Source organism: Orbicella faveolata, unplaced genomic scaffold, assembly GCF_042242905.1.
Source record: "Orbicella faveolata isolate gen_17 unplaced genomic scaffold, um_ofav_v1 contig_1, whole genome shotgun sequence".
Lineage (NCBI taxonomy): Eukaryota > Metazoa > Cnidaria > Anthozoa > Scleractinia > Merulinidae > Orbicella > Orbicella faveolata.
This window is the reverse complement of record NW_028301536.1, coordinates 26,145,001-26,168,024: the sequence shown is the minus strand read 5'-3', so window position 1 is coordinate 26,168,024 and position 23,024 is coordinate 26,145,001. Positions and strand designations below refer to the sequence as shown.

General features: G+C 40.0%; 1 protein-coding gene and 1 long non-coding RNA gene across 2 annotated transcripts in view; one reads left to right on the top strand and one right to left on the bottom strand.

Moving 5' to 3' along the window:
* The first annotated feature begins 12,566 nt into the window (after positions 1-12,566).
* LOC110043584 (uncharacterized) lies at positions 12,567-22,089 on the top strand. Its single transcript, XM_089297773.1, has 7 exons — positions 12,567-12,684; positions 15,460-15,573; positions 16,421-16,489; positions 17,904-18,223; positions 18,945-19,157; positions 19,601-21,351; positions 21,895-22,089. The coding sequence occupies exons 2-6, from the start codon at positions 15,474-15,476 to the stop codon at positions 19,928-19,930; spliced, it is 1,032 nt and encodes a 343-aa protein (XP_089153899.1). The 5' UTR covers positions 12,567-12,684; positions 15,460-15,473; the 3' UTR covers positions 19,931-21,351; positions 21,895-22,089.
* Positions 21,173-23,024, bottom strand: part of LOC149118551 (uncharacterized) — a 2,765-nt gene continuing 913 nt past the window's right edge. Inside the window, exon 2 of the long non-coding RNA XR_016209678.1 lies at positions 21,173-21,504. This is a non-coding gene — a long non-coding RNA (uncharacterized LOC149118551). The remainder of the gene's footprint in view (positions 21,505-23,024) is intronic.

Sequence of the window (23,024 nt, the reverse complement as noted above, 5' to 3'; positions counted from 1 at the left end):
CATGATTTGAAAAAATGTACCAGATTTTCAGCACTTTCCTACTCCGGTTCACTCCAGGCTCGAAAATTTGAAAAAGTGTTGCAAAATTTGAAAATCACGTTGGCCGGCAGCCTACGAGAAAGGAGGACGTATTGGCTTACACCAAATTCTCCCAAGATTCCCTATAGAAAATGTACGGTAAGGATGAAGGAGAATATTGAAGCTGATGTACCTTAGAAACCTTCACGGTTGATGCTTTTGATAGCAAACCAGTCGTGTACATGTATAACGAGTAGCGACCCAGTAGCAGAAGCAAAGCATAAAATTGTAACTCGAGAATTCGAGAAGTGGAGTATTTAAGCCGCGCTATTTTAATTCTTTATTGAGAAAACGGAGCATGGCTCACTTAGCTGTTAATTTATTTAGCTTCTATTGTCTCTCTGAAGAATTTAAAACCATTTTTTTTTTATTTTCCATCACATATTTGAAAAGATAACAGCATGAAACATGTACAAGTAGAATGCTCCACGGCCAAAAATGTAACCTTATGTGGTTCATTTGCTTTCAAAACTGAGCAGATGCTGTCGTAAACTGCTCCAGTAATACAAGGCAAGTAAGATTGTACATAAGTTCCTCTTTCCTATATATACCGTATACAACAGCAATCGAATTTTGTCTTTAGTTTATCTACCCAGTGTTAAACGGTCTATTGAGATCTTCGAATGTACTTTAAAAAGCCGTCATAGGTCAAACTAGTATAATATAAAAGCTACTTTTTGCGCCTTTTTAATTGAACAAATAGTTGAGGAGTCCGTTTTGAATACGTATTCATTCAGGCTGTAACGCAAATCAATAAATACTGTTTACGCTTATGTATGTCGGCTTGAAGCTTCAGCCCAACCCGAAGATACAATAAACGCCAAAACCAAGGGCGTGGTCAGGTTGTGGTTTGGCTAGCGCTGTACGCGCACGAAATAGAGGGTCTTAGGGAATCCATACGGGAACACCATTGCCGTGGGGAGAGGTTTTACACTAAGGGTTCGAAAATGTCCTCTTTTCACGCACTTTCAGATCGTGCTTGGTCACCGCATTTCAAGGGCTCTAATTTTAACATAAATTACAGGTACGCAAGATCAGTAAAGTGTGTCGGCCCAGCCCTGTAGACTTGCTGCTCACGTGTCGGTTTGATTTTGAAGAGTAGTATTGAGCAGAAGGTCACGGGGTCGACCCCCGTCAGGAAATCAGACTTTTTTGTCCTCTTCGTCTCGTGCTCCTCTACAGTACTCACAAGTGATGTGAAGTTGAATAAGTTTTAAAGCTGGAAGGGGCGTTTATTGGAATATGAACACTTATAAGAAAAGACGGCTCTCAAGGGGGGAGTGCTTATTAGACCGGTAACAAGAGTACTAGCCCGCCTATTGCCTTCCCCAATCGAAAATTCCGTATGTTTACAGCAGCGCGTTCTCGCGCACAAGCAAAAGTACAAGCAAAAGAACAAAACATTTTGTTCTGCTTGTACTGTAGTTATGCTATACTCGTCGACATTCAGCTTGGACAGCGACTTATGTCTTTACTTAATGTTTACAAACCACCGTCAGTAAACAACAACAGACGTAAACAGACGTAAACAACCAGACGTTTACGAGCGACATGTGCGAAATTTTAGACGCAGCGATTTCAAACCGAGCTAGTGTGTTATGCTTGGGGGATCTCAATTGCGATATTCTAAAACCACAAGACAGCGGGGAAACAAGGTCGAGCTTTCTTAGATATCTGTGACATCTACGGCTTAGACAATCTCATAAAGGAGCCAACAAGGATTTCAATTTCTAGAGAGTCTTGCTTGGACATTATTGCAACAAATTCTCCGACATTTGCATTAAAATCAGGAACAATGGAGACAGGCCTGAGTGATCACAAACTGGTCTACACTATTCTTAAAGTGCCACTGAAACGAAATTTTCGTACTCTCTTTTATTACCCCAATTTGTAGTTTCAAACGTGCTTAAAATAATGGTGAACTTTATTTCTGTCAAATCCTAACGGAAAGTGCTTTTTTTAGCTGCTGAAATCGACTTTTTGGAGCAAAACTGTGTCCGGGCTCTGGAACCGAATTTAAGGACCTTGTGACGTCACTGGTTGTATTCACGCAAGAAGCGCTATAGATTCTCTCTTGTTTTCACTTGATTTATTCAAGTCTATTTTTCATATTGTCGATACCTGCTAGTTTTCTACCTTGTAATTTCTGTCCAGTCTTGACAGGAAATACATATCATGAACGTTGGAGGGCGCCAAAGAGTGTAGATTCACCAAAATAAATGCTACAGATTAGAACAGCTCAGTTACTTTTCGAACATTTTGAGTACTCGATTGGAGATTTCGAAGACGAGTGTGGCAACTTTTATATCACGTCCTAAAGCCTAAACACGATATTTAGTCGTCTGTTTTCAGCCTGGTTCTGAAATTTGGATTCTCACGTTTATCTAAGTTCTATTACACAAGGTTCGAATATATCCTCGGCAACTTTACTGCAGTAAAAGCCGTAAGCGCATCAGCCATCCGCATAATCACGAAGTTATTAACGGTCCACAAGCTTTGAGTCGAGTACTTCTTTGTACACAGAGGGCATCTTTTTATGATACTAATAAGTGAAAGTTCTTGTGGTAGACAAAATGTGTCTTTGAAAATTTTGATCCACAACAGGGTTTGCTTTATCGTCGCATACGTATCAGTGTAAACAAAGCGCGAATTTCGCTTCTCTTTTACACGTATCTCCCAATTGCAATATTTCACGGTCGATGGATTACTTTGAGTTCTTTAGTACATACTTATGTCTATGATCTTCATTTAATGGTATCCAAATTCAAAGCAATTCGTTAAAACGTCACTAGTTTACACTCCTTTCGAAGGTTTATTAAACAGAATTTGAACTAATTTGCATATATCACCTTTCGCCGTCGACATTGTCACGCTTTCTCTCGTTTCCTGAAAACATACCTGTAGGGTCATGGCAGCTTAGTTTACCTTTATAGTTTAAATTCGCTCCCTCACATAAAAGAAGAGGGTTTCTTAAATTGTTGCTGATTTGATAACTTGTAGGATGTAACAGATGCAACTGGACTAAAGGTCACTGTAGCACAATCTCGTCCGCGGTGAAACTCACAAAGCGTCCGGTTTCCTCGAAGCGAAGCGACTCGAAACTCGAAGCGTTGTTGCTGCGATTCGTGCAGCAGCAGTCCGGATAATAATTTCAAAAGCCGCTTTCTCTTGTTTTCATGTCTTTTTTACTTTATGAGTGTAGGTATTGTTTAATTGAGTGGTGGCCATTTCACCAAGAGTCCCGATCATTTTGCGATCTAAGAACTCCCACTCGTTTGCTTGCTTACATAAAATATCCTGCAAATATCGAATTAAATAGACTGAAAAGCCCCAGGATCGACTCTCCACCTCTTCTTGTCTAAGGCTACTGTGATTATCTGCTTTACAGCTCTGAGATGTCCTTAAGATGTTTTTTGGGGAGCTTCGAACAGTATTCTCTTCTCCCATAATCACTCTAAATTTTCAGCGTAGCATGAGAGTAATACAACCAGTGACGTCACTAGGCTGTTTTGGCCGCGCCAAGATGGCCGCCAATTTTGGGCTTAACCAGCCAACTTCGAACGGCTGAAAAAACAGTTTTCGCTTACCGTATGCGAAAAAAAAGTCGGCAGTGTTTCCAAGTAAGGTTGAAACTTTATTACTAAGCAAAAATCTCACATACGAAAATTTCGTTTCAGTGGCACTTTAACAAGAAATTATCCAAAGCAGAGACCGTTTTTACGAAAGGCAGGTGTTTTAAAAGCTTCGATGCGAATGCTTTTAATAAGGATGTGATGCATGTGTGCCGTTTAATGTGGCATATGTGTTCGAAGACATCAATGACATCTGTTGGGCTTGGGAAAAGATGTATACCGATGTGCTTGACGATCATGCACCCATCAGAATGAGAGAGCGTAAGGCGGCTTCAGGCCAATCCAAATTTATTACACCGGAGATAAGAAAGGCCATTCGGAAGCGAAACAGTCTAAAACCAAAATTTAACAAAACAAGGAAAACAGACGACTGGGAAGCATACCGAGTGTTAAGAAATCGCGTGGTCTCCATGAGGCGAAAGTCTGTTGTTAAACATTTCGATCATCTGTGCTGCTCACGTGCTGGAAACTACAGGGCTTTTTGGCGGTCACTACGTCCTCTTTTACACACAAAGAAACGTGCGCAAAGCGATTTGATCATTTTAAAAGAAAATAGCAGATCGATTATCGATCAAGCTCAAGTAGCAGAGATTTTTAATGACTATTTTACAAATATCACCGATAGGTTAACAATCGATTCATACGCTCCGTTCCAACATCAGTCACATGCCTCTCGCTTACCTACGAACAGCATAGCCAGTAAGAGCTTTACTTTTCGTTTTACAAATCACCACGAAGTAAGGCAAATACTCAACGACATCAAGGCAAACAAAGCCCAGGGATATGACTTAATTCCGCCACGCGCAGTCAAAGCAGCGGCACCATCAGTGTCTGAACCGCTAAGTGATCTTATAAATACTATTATTGCAATGGCAGAAGTCCCCTAAGGATGGAAGTATGGTCAGATTACACCTTTACACAAAAAGGACAGCGTGTTGGACAAAGCAAATTTTAGACCTGTCACCGTGCTACCCGCATTCGACAAAGTGTTTGAACGCATTCTCCATACTCAGATGAGTAGTTATTTTGATACCATTTTCCACGATTATACGTTCGCGTATCGGAAATTGCATGGCTGCTCTGCGGCGTTATTAACACTTACCGAAAAGTGGCAAGAAAAACTTGATCAAAGCCACGTTATCGGTGCTGCTACACTGGACCTTAGCAAGGCATTCGACTGTATCCCTCACGATCTTCTGTTGGAAAAGCTTAGATTTTACGGACTGGATGAAAGATCATGGTCCCTCGTTCAGAGCTACCTCTCACATCGCTACCAACGACTCAAACTGGGAAACAGTTTTTCATCGTGGAATGTCGTTCGTAGTGGTGTACCCCAGGGGTCAATATTAGGACCGCTTCTTTTTAATATTTTTATGAATGATTTGGCCTATGCTTTAAACGAGAGCAGCTTATTAAGCTTTGCAGACGACACCAATTGACATGCTTCAAACGAATGTCCCCGCGCAGTAGAAAACATGATTAACCAAGATCTGTTCAATGCCACCTCTTGGTTTAAACAAAACGGAATGATCGCCAACCCGACAAAATATAACGCTATGGTGTTAGGAAATGCAAATCAGTGTGGCATCAGCATCGAATGTGCGGGTAAAGAGATTCCAGTATCCAAGGAGATAAAACTACTGGGCATAACTTTAGACGAAAAACTAAAATTTGATTCACACATTGCGGACATTTGTCGCAAGGTGGGGAGCCAAATAAACGCTCTAAGCAGGTTAAAGAACATTCTACCTTGCAAAACGAAGGAACCCTTGTATCGAGCTTTTATTTTACCATATTTTTCTTATTGTAGTCAGGTTTGTTATCACTGTGGAAGAAGGAATATAGAAAAACTGGAAAGAACAAATGCGAGGGCCTTGAGATTTGTGTACAGCGACAAGATCTCGACGTACGAAGCGCTCTTAGGGCGTATCGGATCAACATCAACCTTAGAAAATCGTCGCACTCAAGACATGTACTGACTGTGAACAATATTATTCAAGGCAGGCCTCCATCCAGTTTCAAAAATCTTATAACTGAGAAGAGAACAGCGTACAATCTTCGCGGAAATTTTAATCTTTCCATACTTAAAGTGAACACTACCAGATATGGTCTTAAGTCGTGGCGTTATGCTGCAGCAAAGCAGTGGAATATGCTACCTCGTGATATTCGTTCCATGGCAAGCTCAAAAGACTTTTTGAAAAAGATTCGGCAAACTGATTTTCACGTTTAATACACTTTGATTATATTTTATCGCTTTTAGCTCGTTTTTTTTTTTTTTTTTTTTTTTAGTTACTGTTTTTTTTTTTTTAGTTACTGTTAAGTTACTGTCACGGGTCACCCTCATTAAATAAAGTCTTTCACTTCACTTCACTTCACTTCAATGACTTTTAAATTAGCTTGATGTAAATACCTTTTTTTTAACGCTTTTATAATGTTGTACATTATTTAATTTAAATCGTGGAACACCTGGAAACTAGCGAACAACTAAGTGTGTACTTGTCCACGTTAAATAAAGTATGTCTATGTCTATGTCTATGCTTAAAGTATCAAATGAGACGAAGGAGTCAGATGGTCGATGAGTCAATGAGTAAACGAGTCAACGAGTCGATGTGTCAAGTTAGAAAAATGAAAATTTGCCATTACAAAAGAAAATACAAAAACAATGTAAATACCGTGCAAAGCACTTTCCATGCTGAAGCACTTTTCATGAAGATTGAAGAGGCCCCAACAACAACGTGAACGCGTTGCGAACTAACTGATTCATTTTGACAGCTGATTTCTGATTAAATGAAACCCTTTTCCCAAGCGTGAGAAAGTCGTTTCGCGATTGTGATTGGGTAAAGAAATTCTCGAATGGGGCGATCTGTTCTATCATTTTTGATAACATTTTTTGTCCCCTCAACTGCACCTAAATTTGTTGGTGTATGATCGAAACATCTTCGGATCTTCTCCGGAAGTCTTTGGCAAACTTCGGAAAATGTTCGGAAGCGTTCGTCTGGACTTCAGAGTAATTTTGGGGAATCTTCGGAAATCTTCGGAAAGCGGTCGGAAATCTCGGAAAATCGCCAAAAATGTCCCTATGCATTGTGAGCAATTTATATAATAAAAAGAAAATTACATGGTCGTTTGCCGCTGCGCGGTTTATTTTGAACCTTGAATCTATGCTAAGTTTCCCAGAGAGATTTGCTCAGACTAATTTTTTTCACGTTTGCAGCAATATTGAGTTGAAAATAAGCAGTGGAGCTAGTTTGGTGCTCTTTTGTGCGAAATACGCAAGACAGCTTGATAAACTCTTGCTGGGTTGCCCAGTAAAATTACTCAGTTCAGTAAATTAACTAGCGTGCACGCACATCCATGAAATTGAAACCCTGTCAAAAAGACAGAAGACAAACGTATCACGACCAATGGGCGGATAAACGCATCCCATAAAACCAATATTTAAAGAGGACTGCTAAATCAATCAGCAATAAATTGACGCGCGTCGAACTGAACCGTGATCTTTAGTGCAACGCCTTGCACCTAACGCGCAGCACAGAAATGGAGATTGACGAAAACGCTTCACAAAAATGCCGCTGGTTTCGCGTCAGTTTGAAATGGAGAAGAATTACACTCAATCTCCGATTCAACCCTGTTGTAACTTTCCTCTCGATCGCCACTATTTGGTTCTTTGTAATTTGGTGCTCGATTTACTCCGAGGTGGCTTACGAAGAGATGACTGGCTGGATGGCATGGATAACCAAAACCTGTACCTGGATGTACATTGGTACACAATACGCCTGGGCCGTGTTTATTATTGCGCTTTATTTCTCGAAATGTGGGAGGCGCGGTGGCCTCATGGTTAGTGCGCTCGTCTCCGGATCGAGCGGTTCAGGTTCGAGCCCTGGCCGAGGACATTGTGTTGTGTACTTGCGCAAGACACTTTACTCTCACGGTGCCCCTCTCCACCCAGGTGTATAAATGGGTACCGGCGAACTTAATGCTGGGGTTAACCCTGCGATGGACTAGTATCCCATCCAGGGGGGAGTAGAAATACTCCTAGTCGCTTCATGCTACGGAAACCGGGATAAGCTCCGGCCTGGTGGGCCACTGGCTCATATGCAGACTTTACCTTTTATCTACCTTATTTCTCGAAATACGGCAGCATGAAACTGAGCAAACCAGATGACAAACCAGATTTCAGCGACGCAATGTACTTCGCAATGCTGTTCGCCGCCGGGATAAGAGTCGGTTTGTTCTACTTCGGAGTCGGTATGTGCTGTCTGGGTAGGCTGTGTAGGTTATATGTGGGGGATTAATGAGATGTAGCCCGTTTTGGTATGGGGGATTAATGAGATGTTGGCTGTATAGGTATATGCGGGGGTTTAATGAGATGTAGGCTGTGTAGATATGTGTGGGGGATTAATAAGATGTAGGCTGTGTAGGTATATGTGGCGGATTAATGAGATGTAGGCTATGTAAGTATATGTGGGGGATTAATGAGATGCAGGCTGTGTAGGTATATGTAAGAGATTAATGGGATGTAGGCTGTGTAGGTATATTTGGGGCATTAATGAGATGTAGGCTGTGTAGGTATATGTGCGGGATTTAATGAGCTGTAGGCTGTGTAGGTATATGTATGTTGTAGCATACGAAACGTCAAGTTTAATGTACCATGCGAAACCTGTTTGTCATGTTTGTAACCGCTGTTTGTTTTATCTTTCTCCTGAAATTGAAATAGCCGAGAACTTTTATCCTGTGTAGGTATATGTTGGGGGTTAATGAAATGTAGGCCGTGTAGGTATATGTTGAGAATTAATACGATGAAAGCTGTGTAGGTATATATGAGGCATTAATGAAATGAGATGTAGGCTGTGTAGGTATATGTGGAGGATTAATGAGATGTGCGCTGTGTATGTATATGTAGGGGATTAATGAGAAGTGGGCTGTACACTGTATATGTAGGGGGTTAATGAAATGCAGGCTGTGAGAGGATATTGGGGGAATATTTAGGGGGATGCTTGAGGAAGAATACTTGATTGTATATCCAGGAGGGATTTTTTTAAGACAGAGTAAGAGAGATGTTTATATTGCGGTGGAGTTAACTGGCCGCCCAACCATCCGGGTGGTGTCGCTCTTATAAAGCGAAAGAACAAAAGGCTTGGATGTGAGCCAATGAGAAAGCACTGGCGTCATAGCCAAACTCGACAAATGAGTTTCTGACACCGGCTGGGTTTGATTATTCAAAATGGCGGGCATACCTTAATTTAAGGTTATAATATGCTAATTTGCCAAACATTCTCTGTATGCACGCTTACGTTCTGTAACGGCTTTGTAAGTTTGTAATTTATGCTATACATACAGTTATATATTAAAATACGCGTTCACCTTGTGTATCTTGAGTTACAGTAGCCAGATTAAGCTTTGATTGATGACGTTCGTTGAAGGTTCTCTCTGCCATCTAATATTACATGTTGCAGCGAAATGGTAGTTAAAATTCGTCGACAACGTCGACCGTCTACGAATGCCTACGAGTGAAAACAACTTCCGGTGCCTCGCCGCCTAAAGCATCACAATTTTCTATGTTTTTCCACCAGATATCATTGTCCCCCCAACATTTAGATTTGAGGTCAATTAAGAAGCGAGATCCTCGAGAACTGGAAGCTATGGAAAGAGAAATGCTGTAATATAATTACTTGGTTTGGAGCGGGAAAGCCCCGAGTATCAACTCGACATGTTCAAGGACGTTCAGTTGATGACGATAGCCTTTAAGTGTTCAAAGCCTTAAGCTATACTGAAGAAGAAGATGCAAATGATTGCCGTGTAGTAATGGGGAAGATGAAGAAGTATTGCATCGGCGAAGTAACGTAAACGAGATTGTTTCAGCAGGAGCGAAAAACTTCCTACCGAAACGCTCGACAACTTAATCGCTAAATTAGGAAGAACCTTGACAAAGAGCTGCAATTTGTGTTTTTTTACGGTTTATACACGATACTCTCATCTGCTTTAGACTGGTCTTGGGGTAAACCATGAGCAAAACACAAAACAACCACTTAGGATGACATGTACAGACCCCAGTCGTTAAACAAATCGACCTTCCAGCATACGAGATGCAAATATAGGGATAACATTGAATTTGTCCAGGATGCCTATGGCTCTAAAATCTCGTTCAGGCGAGATATGTAATGGCAGCGTTCAATCCTAAATGGAAATACGAAAAATTAGCAGTTCGACTCATCGTTCGCGTTCGCGGTCATTTTGCGTTGTTGTTTTGCAGGGGACGGTTGTGAAATGTGCAAAACTTTACTGAACACACCTGTACAGCCTTTGTTTTGCTCATTAAACTTTTTGTTTGGTGGTGCTCATTGACGTCGTGGTTTGCTCCAGACTCCGTCCACACTACACCGGAGGAATTTAAAAACGCATACAGCTTTATTTTTACAGTTAGGCCTACGGTCCAGAGTAATCCGTCATGAAAACGGAGCTTTTCGAAAACGTTCTTCAACCGGAGGAACTTAAAAACGCCGGCTTTGAGTTTTCGTGTGGACGGAAACATTTTAAAACGAACCTTTTCGAACAAGATAGGATCAGGAGAACCACGTGATTTCCCTGGCCGAGATTTCCTCAAAGAAAAATATAAAACGACCGGTGATTGTTGCGTTTTTAAATTGCTCCGGTGTAGTGTGGACGACCGGGCCTAAACTTCCTAGGTTCCTAATGAAGTCAATAATCAGACGGCGTTCTTCCATGAGTCCAAAGAGAAAAAGAATCGGAGGAGGTCCCGCGCAAAGGAGAAATGCACCATAAATAAACACCGTAAACAAATTAAATATTTATGAGTGGAACTCTTTAAGGACCTCGGTCAAGTTTAATATTTGTTATATGTTACTAGCATTATCACGAAGGCTGACCCGGTGGCTAAATAAAGTTTTACTTTATTTACTTTTACTGTCGGATATATCAGAAGGAACCTGGAACACAAAACTCTTTGCTAGCCTCTTGATGGTTCTTGGGTACTAAGAGTATCCAGTGTCTGAACGCAACACTAGTTTGTGGCCGCGCCCAGGTAGCAGTGCTCGGGCACCCAGTGTAAACAAAGCCTCTGTCTCATGCAGGGCACTATTCAGAAGAGAAAGACATTTTAATTGGGAACCTATAGTCGCATAGTAACCGGCCTTCTGCCCTCCTTTGCTTATTATCATTGTTTGCTTCACATGATTATTTCTTTCTATAAGAAACAAATTTGATGCGTCACTTTAGGATGTAAAAAATGGTTCATTCTATTGGATGAATAACTACAAAATTCTAGCAAAAATGGAGTATTCAACATAGAAATGCTTTGCCTTTAGTTAATTGTGAATACTATTAAACTATATCGCATTATTGTGTTCACACTCAACTTCCTTACTCCGATTCCGAGAATAATTTCTGCAGAAATAAGATAAGATAAGATAAAATTTTATTGTACACTCCTTAAAAGGTTTTTCAGTGAACAATATAATACATGAGGTGAAATAAATAGAAAGAAATGAATCAACTCTTGTTGAAACGCTTGGGTGATGTTTGATGTTTGCTGTCTAATTTCACAATATTTTACGCTGAATCACTACTGAGTTTGAGTCGAAATACTGTACTTGCCTGACCAGCTGATTGTTCAATTTGTATTGTTAGACTTAAACAAAGGAAAATTTCTGCCCTCAATTAACAGGTCTGATGTTGAATCTGTAATATCTTACCAGACAGGCTTGTTTTTCGGCGCTATTCGGCGAAAATCATTATTATCATAATTTGTTATATTATTCCAAATTCAACAAAGAGGGTCATGAGAACCAAGTACCGGATTTTCTTGGAAGATAATTAAGGGTATCAAATCATCCCAAGGACACTGAAATCATAGAAAATGATATTTCTTTATGTTGGGACTGGACTGCACGGGTGAATGTACAATTAAAGAAACATCTCTGAATAGGTTGAACAAATTATCTCATACATTATTCTAAAACGCATACATATTATTGTTTAACAATTATTCGTCAAAGGCGAATAACTGTTTTAGTATAATTTTCAGAGGTGAATATCAAGGACTACAAAATAACGGACTAAAACATAAAAACACAGACGCAATTGTTCGTGTGCATACACGTATGCAGCCGTAGCTTTAATAATATGCTTACATGTACATCGATTGTCGATCAATTTACTCATCGAGTTCGGCAGTAAAACAAACGAGCGAAACACTACGAAAACTAAATTCATCTGGTGCCTTTGTTTTATCGTTGTTGACTTCATTCACATTCATTCACAGTTGTCATCATCGCCTAAAAATGAGTAGCTTTAGTTTGAAGAAAAATAAATTTCGGTCAGTCGAACTGCCCTGCTGGCGATCGACGCAACCACTGCGTTTACGATTCTTAAAAACCTTAAAATGCGAGTTCTTGAAAAGATTTTTGGTCCAAGGGCAGTCATGTTGAAAATTCTCCATCCTTTAAAATATCCTGGACTTGGAGTGATGTCTTTTTCGTAACTGTCCGCCATGTTTACTTGCCGAGATAGCAAAGACCGTGAGCTTAGTAACCAAGCTCTAGGGAGGGGGGTGAATATAACGTCATACGATGAGCTTTTCGACCAATCAGAATGTCCAATTCTTATATTCACCTCTGGAAATTATACTGATAGTAAATATTATCATTTACTCTCTCGCTTTTAAACACTTACGACTAAAACGAAAAACACACTTTCGAATGGAAGTTATTTATATTTGAAAAGGCCCAAATTACTTTTAAATTAAAATACTCTGCCCTTCATCTGCCTTTGTTTTGAAAAGCGTCAAGTACAAGGAGAATTGTAAAGAGTAGTTTGCATTTTGACAGAAACACTTGCCATGTTGCTAAGAGATGTGACAGTTTCGTGTTCCCCTGGTCAAGAGCTGAACGGAATTTCGTTTGCATTGAGGCGTGAAGAGAGCAGGGACCACATCAAGTCTGAGCTAACGTGTTGGGTAACTAGATCACTTTTAGCTGACATAGTTTATTTTCCTTTTGTATCTTTGTCTTTGTACGTTACATGTACGTTTTGTGCTTCAGGTATTAGAGAGTTTAAGAATGACGTTTACAGCGAACGGCAAACGGCAAACGGCGAAAATTACCTCTGAATTTGTGTTCTTTTCGTCTAATCCTTAACTAAATCACACAAAAATAGAAAAATGTCTCCTACTATTCACCGCAAATAAATATATTTTCATCCTGCTGTACAGACAGCTGAAGACAAACGGCAAAAGTTTCATTTTTGCCGTTTGCTGTAACGTCATGCTTAATCTCTCCATTATACAAAGCAGTACTGACCTGAACGTACTTAATTCATTGATACGAAAGGATCATAAAGAGATCTTAAGTAGAGCAGTGGTGCATCTTATGATTAGTTAGGGTTCTTTCTGAGCTGACAAACCTTTAACCGGCTTAATTAAGAACTTTACGACCACGGGTTTCAGAGGAGTAAAAAATGCCTCCAGTGTAATACAGTACTATTCAGAAGTAATGCAAACGAATTTCGAAAAATTCTTTCGAAAACACACGATATTATTATAATTATATTATATTATATATTTCGTCAAAAGTGATCTTACTGGGTTATCTGCTGATGCAGTAAGAAGAGGTTAGGGCAAATAGTTCATATTCACGAATAATAACTTTGTTTACAGGCTATTAATAGTGCCTTGTTTACTGCAAACCTTAATTCTTTCCGGCTTTTTATTTACTCACTCTTCGATGGATACAAATGTCTGATTAGGATTTTTTGTTCCGTGTCACTATCCAAGTTAAGTGTCCACGGCTGTAATTCAATGAAATTAATCACCAACTCATCGCCAGTTAACTGAAAATGCAAATTACACTTTCAGAAGTTCCGCCAGTTTTCAGTGTATTTTACTGTCGATCAGTTTGTTGTCAGAAAAATGACAGATTAGTGTGTCATGTTGGACATTCCGATCAAGGACCTTATTGTCGCTAAGCATCCTCACTCTCCACTTGTCTTTACTTTCCATCGTCATTTAAGGTCATTCCTCACATTTGCATTGCGCATCCTTACTGCGCATAATTTATGGCGTCATTAGCGCGCGCTCGTGCACGTGCACATTGAAAACATGACGGATTTGCCTTGATATTGAGCTCTGTCAGTTGAAAAATGGCTCTAGCTCACCAACGAGCACGGGCACCCCAATTTTTTTTCCAGTCATTGTAATCAACTAATCATAAGCTTTGCGTGAGAAAAGAGTGATTTAATTTCTATTGCTGAAAATTGAATAAATAAGAAAAATAGCAGATACACTGTGGCCTTTTCTACTTTGCAGTCGGTAACCACGTCGAGAAATTTGGTTCAAATTTTTAATCAAGGATTTAGCTTTCTGTCTGAATCAAACTTAAAACGTTTATTTGTGTCCGACACATTGTATTGACTGTAGTTTAATGCGTGTTCTTACGAGTCCGGGCTCACAAAGATGTTACAATTACTGGGAATGCGTTCTTATGATAAGCATTAAATAATACCAAAATGGGGCATTTTCAATGCCTCACTGCTCCTTAGTGAGCATGGGCACCCACCTTTTTTATTTCAAAATTTAAGTTATCATATGACAAATATTCAGTGGACAAAGCTTGAACAAAAATATATTGTAACTTTTATTTCAGAGGAATTACCTTAAAGGATTTTTTCCTTAACAAAAGCTCATTTGGTAGAGCACTGCATACACTGGTATCGCAGAGGTCATGGGTTCGAATCTCGTTTAGGCCTGAATTTTTTTCAGGCTTTAATTTCACAACTGCTTAAGTTGTGTGCATAACTACGATGATCAGTCACGTCTTTAAAAATCTGTAAGTGGGTTACATGTACACGTTAAAATGAAAACAAACATCCATACAGGAGGTAATGCTGAAAACTACTCATACTGGAACGTTGTTTGTTGTTTTAAACCCTTTCACCCCATTGGGGGCATAGGTTCTTAGGGACATTGTTGGGGGCAAAATGTTGCGCGCGTTTGGTCACCTGTTGCGACATGTTGGATTTTGTTGCCTTAAGTTTGACTATTTTCAAACTTGAGCCAACAGCATTCAACACGTCGCAATAGGATGGCCGAACGCGCGCAACATTCTGCCTCCAGCAATGTTGCGATATGTTATGTGAAACGTTGCGATCGTTTGGCCGAGGTTTACCGAGCCTCTCCCAAATTTCGCCAACATAATGAACATATCAGGCCTGAGAAATGTTCGATTTCTGTTTTGAATCAGCCAAGTAATTTCGGGACAGTGGTGAAGTTTCCTTAACCCCCAATTTCGACAGGTAATTGGTTTTGAATTGACTTAGCAGCCTAGGGAGGAATTTTGAGAGCTCATATCAAACTACAGCCTTGCAACTAAACGAGTTAGCAGTAAACTGAAACTCTCATATGAATTCCCTTAGAGGCTTAGTCACTGGACACCTTGAGAATAGACAAAGAAAATAAAAGGCTGGATTTAAATAGGCCTTGAGGTACTGTTATTCTTTTTATTCCAAGCCTTCGCCGATCTACGGCATCGTCAGGGAGTGCAAAGAAAATATTCCCTGACGATGCCGAAGATCGACGAAAGTTTGGAATTAAACGAATAACAGTAGCTCCAGGCCGCAGTTGAATCGTTTATTTAAATCCACCCAACATGCTACTAAAGGACAACTTCTAACGTTTACAAAATAAAAAAATGGATTTGATACTCTTGGTGAAGGAACATCTTTTTGGATTTTGCAGGAAAACAAGCAAGCATGCGCGTGAATATAACCTGGCAAAAGTTGATCTTCATTGCAGCCATCGATGCAGCAGCCGTGATCATCATGGTTAGGAATATTGAAAGGAGAGCATCTGGTGAGAGGCTTTTCACAGTAGCATGCCACACTCCATACAGTGTATATACAGTCACTTCACACAGTGGCTTGCGGAGGAACCTTCATCTATCTATGCATCCGGACCTATCTATGTTATCTAGCGACGGCTCTTACCCACCCTAGGCCTGTTGGAAGGTGTTGCGACATGTCGGGTGTTGTTGGCTCAAATGGGCCCTTTGCAGGATCCGGTCACAAGGTACGGAATTAATTATGCTGCGACGCAAGTTACACAGTGGGACTTTCAAAACAAAGGAAAGTCGGGCTGGACTGGTACGAGTTCCTTTGTTTTGGAAGTCCCACTGTGTAACTTTCGTCGCAGCATAATTAATTCCGTACCATGTGACCGGATCGCGCAAAGGGCCCATTTGACCATTTTCAAACTTGAGCCAACGACACCCAACACATCGCAACAGGGTGGCCAAACGCGCGCAACATGTTGTGCCCAACAATGTTGCAATATGTTGCGTTGAAATATTGCGTTCGTTTGGCCGGGGCTTTAAATTGGCAATTACTTTAGTTGGTTTCAGTAGGGAAGTTCGAAAGAAGGTGTGGTTTATTCAGGATAGTTTGGTGTTACTACCTTATTGTTCTTTGAATTATATTTTAACAGCAAACTGAAGATGCCAAAGATGTCCAGTTTGCTCTTCAGTACAATAGGAAGTCACAAAAGAAAAACTTTTTCATGTTGCACTTAATATTGCTATAGGCCTCCCGAACAGGTATCCCACCTAGACCATTCGTTTTAGTGTCCTTCGTAAATCCGCGAAACTGATTCAGTTACTCTCTCCTCAAGAGACATACCTAATCACAAAGCTTTTATTTTGTAGTTTGCTCCTCATCCAGCAAAGGCAAGATTGCTAATCCAGATTTAAACATGAACGATATTTTGGAAACAGGTAAGGTCATCCGAAATTAAATGAATTATTTCATTCCACAATACCAAAGAGTTAAATACATTTTAACCTAATTTTGACTATTATATTGACTCAGTATCTACCCCGTGACGAAAGTTTTAAGGTAACTAATAAAACCTCAGCCCATGATCAGACTCCATTTCACTCTGCCTTCCGTAAGAAAGCCCGAGTCTAAAAATGGAAGTCGTTTTGTCTCGGTCGCCAAATGGGCGGTTATACTAGCGGAGAGCGCGCGGGAACTAGGGATGAGAATTGTTACAGCTTGCTATTGTGTGTTCACCCTTCGTTAAAAACATGATTTACAGAATGCTGTGTTTGGCGGAGAAAGCTTTGGGAAGTAACATGCCTTATACGATCATCTCACATACAAATATGTCGAGCGTTTTTCAATTCTATAGCTTGAAAGTTAGGCAAATTACCAAACTTCATACTAGTCTCCCGAGCCATACAAATGAGCCATACATGAGTTCAAAACAAAAATATGAGTACTGAGGCCCGTTCCAAACGCCGCTCCATTCATGCACCGAACCTAACTGATGAGTTAAGTACGGTAGAAGAGCAGCGTTTGAATCAATTTGGTTCGGCAGGTTAGGTTTGGTGCGGCAAACAACATTAAATTCGGCAGGGTCTGTCGCACTATACGACGTTGGAGCGGCAACTGATTCATACGGCGTTCTCCTCATGTGTCGAACCTAATGCATAAATTACTATAATGTATTTTTCATATAACGGGACACGTGATTGGCTCAAAATTGTGTGGCGTGACCAGTCATGCATGAAGCTCGAAGTCGTCGCTAAAAATAAAGACAGCAAAACATGCTTTTAATGTGAAGTATATATGAAATAATTCATATGCTTTTGATTTATGAGAAACGGGACTGTGTAAGCGGTTTCTTTAGCGCAAATTCATTTTTTGCTTTTTCTCCGTGATAATAGCCCAGCTTATGAGATTTCCCTTTAACAAGTCGAATTAACCGGGAGAAAACCTGTCTAAATGCAAACACCGAACCTTGAATTTGAATTTGCTTCCCTAAATATTGCTATAACAGCGAAATGTTAGTCACAACTTTTCTATTTGGACAGAGTTCTTGAATTCATAACGCATATTTTCTAGTCGAAAATTGTTACTACCGGATTCCCGAATTAAGTTCGACGCAAGTACGCCGTCTGAACCAGCCGTCGCTCCAAAGTCGCTTTAAAGTCGAACTTAATCAAGTTTGGCTCGGCACATGAGTGGAGCGGCGTTTGGACCGGGCCTGAGTAGCTGCGAAATGTTTGATAATGGGATACGAAGGCCGAGTAATCGCTCTTGGAACGTCTAGTTTCTTTGTGAAAATTGAAACTAGACTCCTGATCGGAATGAAAACAACTCAATAAAACCAGTAATTTTTCCCAGAGGAAGACAGAGAGGAATACCAGAGGGTTGATACGCTTTTGTTATTTGTGGGCTACTCAAGAAGTCGCCATACTCTGCTGGCATCTCTTCTCGATGGACATCCACACATGGTGGTCGCCAATGAGAATGACCTCTTTGCCCGCCTAAAGAACGGGGCGAAGTTCAAAAGAAACGAACTGTTTGACATGTTAGTGAAAGGATCAAAAAGTTTTCTAAAAGGAGGGAAGGGCATGGTAATGACAGGAACGCTTGAAAACACAACACATTTTGGATTCTGGATGGAAGGGTATTGGCAAGGGAAGTATGACAAATACCTTAAAGTAAGTAAAAATAGCAGAGCCAACAATACCGACCTAATACTTCGCCACGTCCCTAGCTCTTGATGTTGTCCAGTAAAAGCGAATGATCCAGCGCTACCTTGGTTCAGTTTCAAAAGGGACTGCACTTGGCAAAGAGGAAGGCTAACTATAGAGAACTCTTTTTTCACTTCCGAATCGCTAGCTTTACATCCTCTAGACTAGCACCTTTTCATGTTTTTCCATACCTATTTGATTTCATTAGCTGCGTGTTTGAAGTTTTAATTTTTCTCCAGTCACTTCCAAAAAGCAAAATACGCCGCGTCAACTCTCAAAGTTTCTCACTGAAAATGAGCAACGCTAAGCAACACTCTCACAAAACAACCATACTACAACTGATGCCATACGTTGTATACTCCACAGTTCCCTTTTAAGCCATTGACCAAATCACACCCTCCAAATATTTAACCCTTCCACTGCTAACATGAAACTAGAACTAAATCATCATGAGACGACTCTTTACCAACTCATTTCATCCGCTACAAAACGTTGAGATTGGTGACTACGCTCTTAGAATGATCTCTTTAGCATTGTTTAGTGAAGTGACTGTTTGCACCCGAACAACAACAACAACAGCAACTCAGTGGCTACACGAATCTCTGAAGAACTGGGTCACGACAAAGCAATAATCACTGTCACATAAATCGAGGCTATTTTTTCTCCCGTTTTTCTTACAATTACCTAGGTTGTTGGTGACAAGACAGCTTGGAGTACATCTGCTGTAATTCTAAACATGCCGCGTGATACGCTCATGAGTTTGGTGGAGGACACTGAAAACAAATATAGAGTCAAAGTGAAGTTCATTCACATCATAAGGAATCCGTTCGACATCGTCTCAACAATAACCTTGAGGAGAACTAATCAGTCAGGAGGCAGGTTCGAAGACCACATAAAGAAGGTAAGAGAACTTACCTTGTACTAATAGTCTTGTCAGGTCCTAGGAAACCACGTTTCGTAGTATATGTAAGCGTTCTTATTAAAGATAAATAAATAAATAAATAAATAAATAAATAATTTAGAAAGAAGCCACCTCGGCCTTAGCTGGTTTTCATGCGGGTCCTCTATCCTGCTCGGATTGGAATTAGGAGATGTTGGTTTTTGCGGAGAGAGAAAAACCGGAGAACCCGGAGAAAGACCCTAAGAGCAAGGGGAGAACCAACAACAAACTCAATCCCCATATGGCACGGACCGGATTCGAACCTGAGCCACACTGGTGGGAGGCGAGTGCTCTCACCACTGGACCATCCCTGCTTCCCTTTTAATTGACGTTTGCTTCAGTTGTTCCAGGAAACAATCAAAGAGTCGAGAGCCTACCTTGAAATTTTGGTTTACATTCTTTAGGTTAATGATCCAGAACTGTTAGATCACAGCATGGATAGATTCTTTCGCTGGGCTGAAGGAAGCGCAATCGCTAGAGAGATTCTTGGAGACAAGTTATTGGATGTAAATGGCCACGAGCTCGTGCTGAAACCAGTGGAAACCATGTCAAAGATTTGTCGGTTTATTGAAATCACTTGCAGTGACGAATTTCTCAAGGCATGTGCGAAGGTCGTTGATCCAACGCCTTCCATAACAAGGCATTATGTGGTGTGGAGCAAGGACCAAATGAACAAAATGTATTCCGTTATAGAACAGTATCCATTTCTTTCTCATTACACGTTTAATGATTAGAACGCGAGTATATAGGCAATGGTGAAGCAATGCTCCGGTAAGCTAAATAAAGTAGGTGAATTTCCAATGTTGCAATTTTCAAAAAAGTGTTCAAATGTTGTTGTTGTTTATAGTGGTCAATGCGCTTAGCTACACCTAGCTTGTTCTCAGGTATGCCAGTTAAACTGAAAGAAAGATATATTTCAAATAAACTGGCGGGAGACCCCGCGGGAGACAGGCCAGTTGACTATTTACAAGCATGACCGAGGAGTTGAACTAAGGTCTACCGAAAAACAACTCCAGCTTAGTGGTCAGAGCGGGCGCACCCGTGATCCCCGGATTTCAAGTGTTAGGGTTACATTACATTACATCGATTAAACTTTGGTTGTCGGCAGGTTGAGCAAGTACAGAACACCATTACAAGCCAAAAGCCCGGTGTTTTGCCAGTGTTGAGAATTCTTTTCATGACAATCATTCCGCATCCGCCCTGAATTTTCTTAGTTTTATATTTCTATTTAATAATCAGGTTGAGCTGGACTGAGATTTCTGAGGTGATAAGTTGATGAACCTGAGGGCCGAAACAACTACTCTTTCAAATAACGATTTCCAGTTATTTCTCTACATAACAACTACTCTTTCAAATAACGATTTCCAGTTATTTCTCTACATAGTAAAAGCAGTATTAAACTTCACGCTTTAGCAAAATCACGCTCGGATTAGATTTTTCGTTGAAACTTGCAGCGGTTATACGCGCTCATCAGTACATTGAAAATTTTGATGTTTTGAAGTTGGATAAAGGTCAATTTCTCTTCTTCAGTGCTCTTCGAAATTAAATTATCCAGTATTATTTTTGATTAATCTTCTTCGAAACTTCGGAGAAACGAGAAAACGTTTCCATTATGTGGACGATCTCTAGCCACTGCCGCACTAATGGTCGATGGTATACTGTAGCTCAGCCAATCAGATTCCAGCATTTACATTAGTATACTAGTAGAATTCCACTAATAACAGGTGAAATATGTAGCTGGGTTGCTGATACTGTTGGGATTTTAGTAGGGCACGTAATTACTGCTTCTCTGGCTTATCGTCTGCGGAAAATAAATCAGTTCGAGTTTTTCGTCAGACCACCGAGTTATTTCCCTCTTTTATTTACTATAATCACGTCAAATTCGCTCAGGTGGTACACTAGAAGAAGCAGGCCCCGCAAAATTCAGGTACTTTTTAAAATTTTCCCTCCCTCAGAGAAATGCAAACATCACGAGACCCGACCCATTTTTTTTTTTAATGCTTTACTGACAAATAAACTTGCTGACAATTATTTCAATGCTCTACTGCGACCAAACTGTTGTCTGCTTTCAAGGGTCACATGACTTGGCAGGATGCAGCTTCTTTATAAGGATCGATTCCAGACGGCTTATGTGGAGATCCCTTGGCGCATGACAGTAGGTAGTCTTCATTGGCATGGCGTTTGCAGTGGTATACTAGGTCGGCGCACACCTCGGACATTCTTGCTCGTTTGATGTCCTTTTCCTGCCTTAACTGTGTTATCTCCTTCTTGAGTGACAACTTCAACATGGCGTCACACGAGGCCATAACTAAACAGAACATAGGACGCAATTTAGGTGGAAGCTTACGATATTAGGAAAAGAGAGCCAATACCACTGCTGTTACCACATACAAACACATCCGCAGCGGAAATGACAAATTGTTGTTATACACGTACTCTTAACGCTTTCATTCAATGCTGATTATCTATGATCATCGGCTCAGTAGCCAATAATTTTTACTGATTTTTTCTCCGAGAATGAACTGATCAAACGAAACTAAAAAGCATCAAATGGACATTGAAATCATATTTAATTTTCAAGACTTACATTTTGTAATATCAATCCATTTGTCGGGTGAAAGAACTTATCATGTTCATTAGAAACCATCGATTTTTTTTCTCAAACGTCTTACCTAATCTTGTTTTTTTTTTCATGCAGGGTACAAAGGTATCACTGAGGAAACACAAGTCAAACAGAACGTCTAAATGTGAAACTATAACAGTTAGGTTTTTTGAAAAACATAAATCTAAAGGAAGTGTTATGTACGCTCGTATAGTGTTAAAACCTTCATTTTTGGGGGTAGCTCTGTCAGATCTATAAATAAAGCTACAATAGAGGCCCTGCTATGTGATATATCATGTGATTTGTGCTTAATCCATACTCTATTATAGTTTGTCTTCATTATACCATTTACTAACTTGGCTATGTTGGAAGTTGTAAACTGATTAATGATACTTTTATCGTTCAGTAAGTTCGCACAGTTTTCCAGTACCTCATTACTCATTTAAACCACTGATCATCTTAATTTCACAATACAATTTCTACGCAGCTTTATAGGTTTGCAGGTTGTAGGTTTTTCTTTTAAATGTTTGTTATTTGTAATTTATCAGCGATATTTATTGAAAACTGGATCAGTGGATAATGCAATTCAAGAGTTTTCATTGGCTTAGCTATGATGGTGTTTGAGCAATTATACCATGCTCTACAAATATGTTAAGAGTAGGAGTAATACGCGTCCTTCTTTTCATTTTTATTTTTCTACATTTTGGGGAAGTTTTTGAATTAAACAATTATTCCACTCGGCCTTGTTGGATATGAGACGATTATAGCCAACTCAGTCGTTAAATAAACGGATTTTCAGCGCAACTCATTTTGGCGATTTTGCTGCGTTTAAAAGATCTCGGCAATTTCCAATAGCATATGTAATTGTTTCAATTCGAAACACGAATAACTTAGTGTTCATGGTCTGCATACTTCAGGGGATACGTTACCGGACTGTCCTTTTTGTTCGCTTGAAGAAAAACGAATACATTCAAACATGTATGCAGTGTTTTCTTTCTCTGATAACTTGTACAACTACTAATCATCACCTCAACCATATTTTAATGAGTATTTAATGCTACCACAAAAATACACTAATCTGACCGTGAACAATCGCAGTGAAAATGCAATAGCGTAATTTTATTTTTTTGATGTTTTTTATTAAAATTTGCACTGATTTTGAAACATTACCCTTAAGTCTCTTTTTGCTGATTTTGCCGTCGACGAGTGGGATTTGCCAGTGGAAT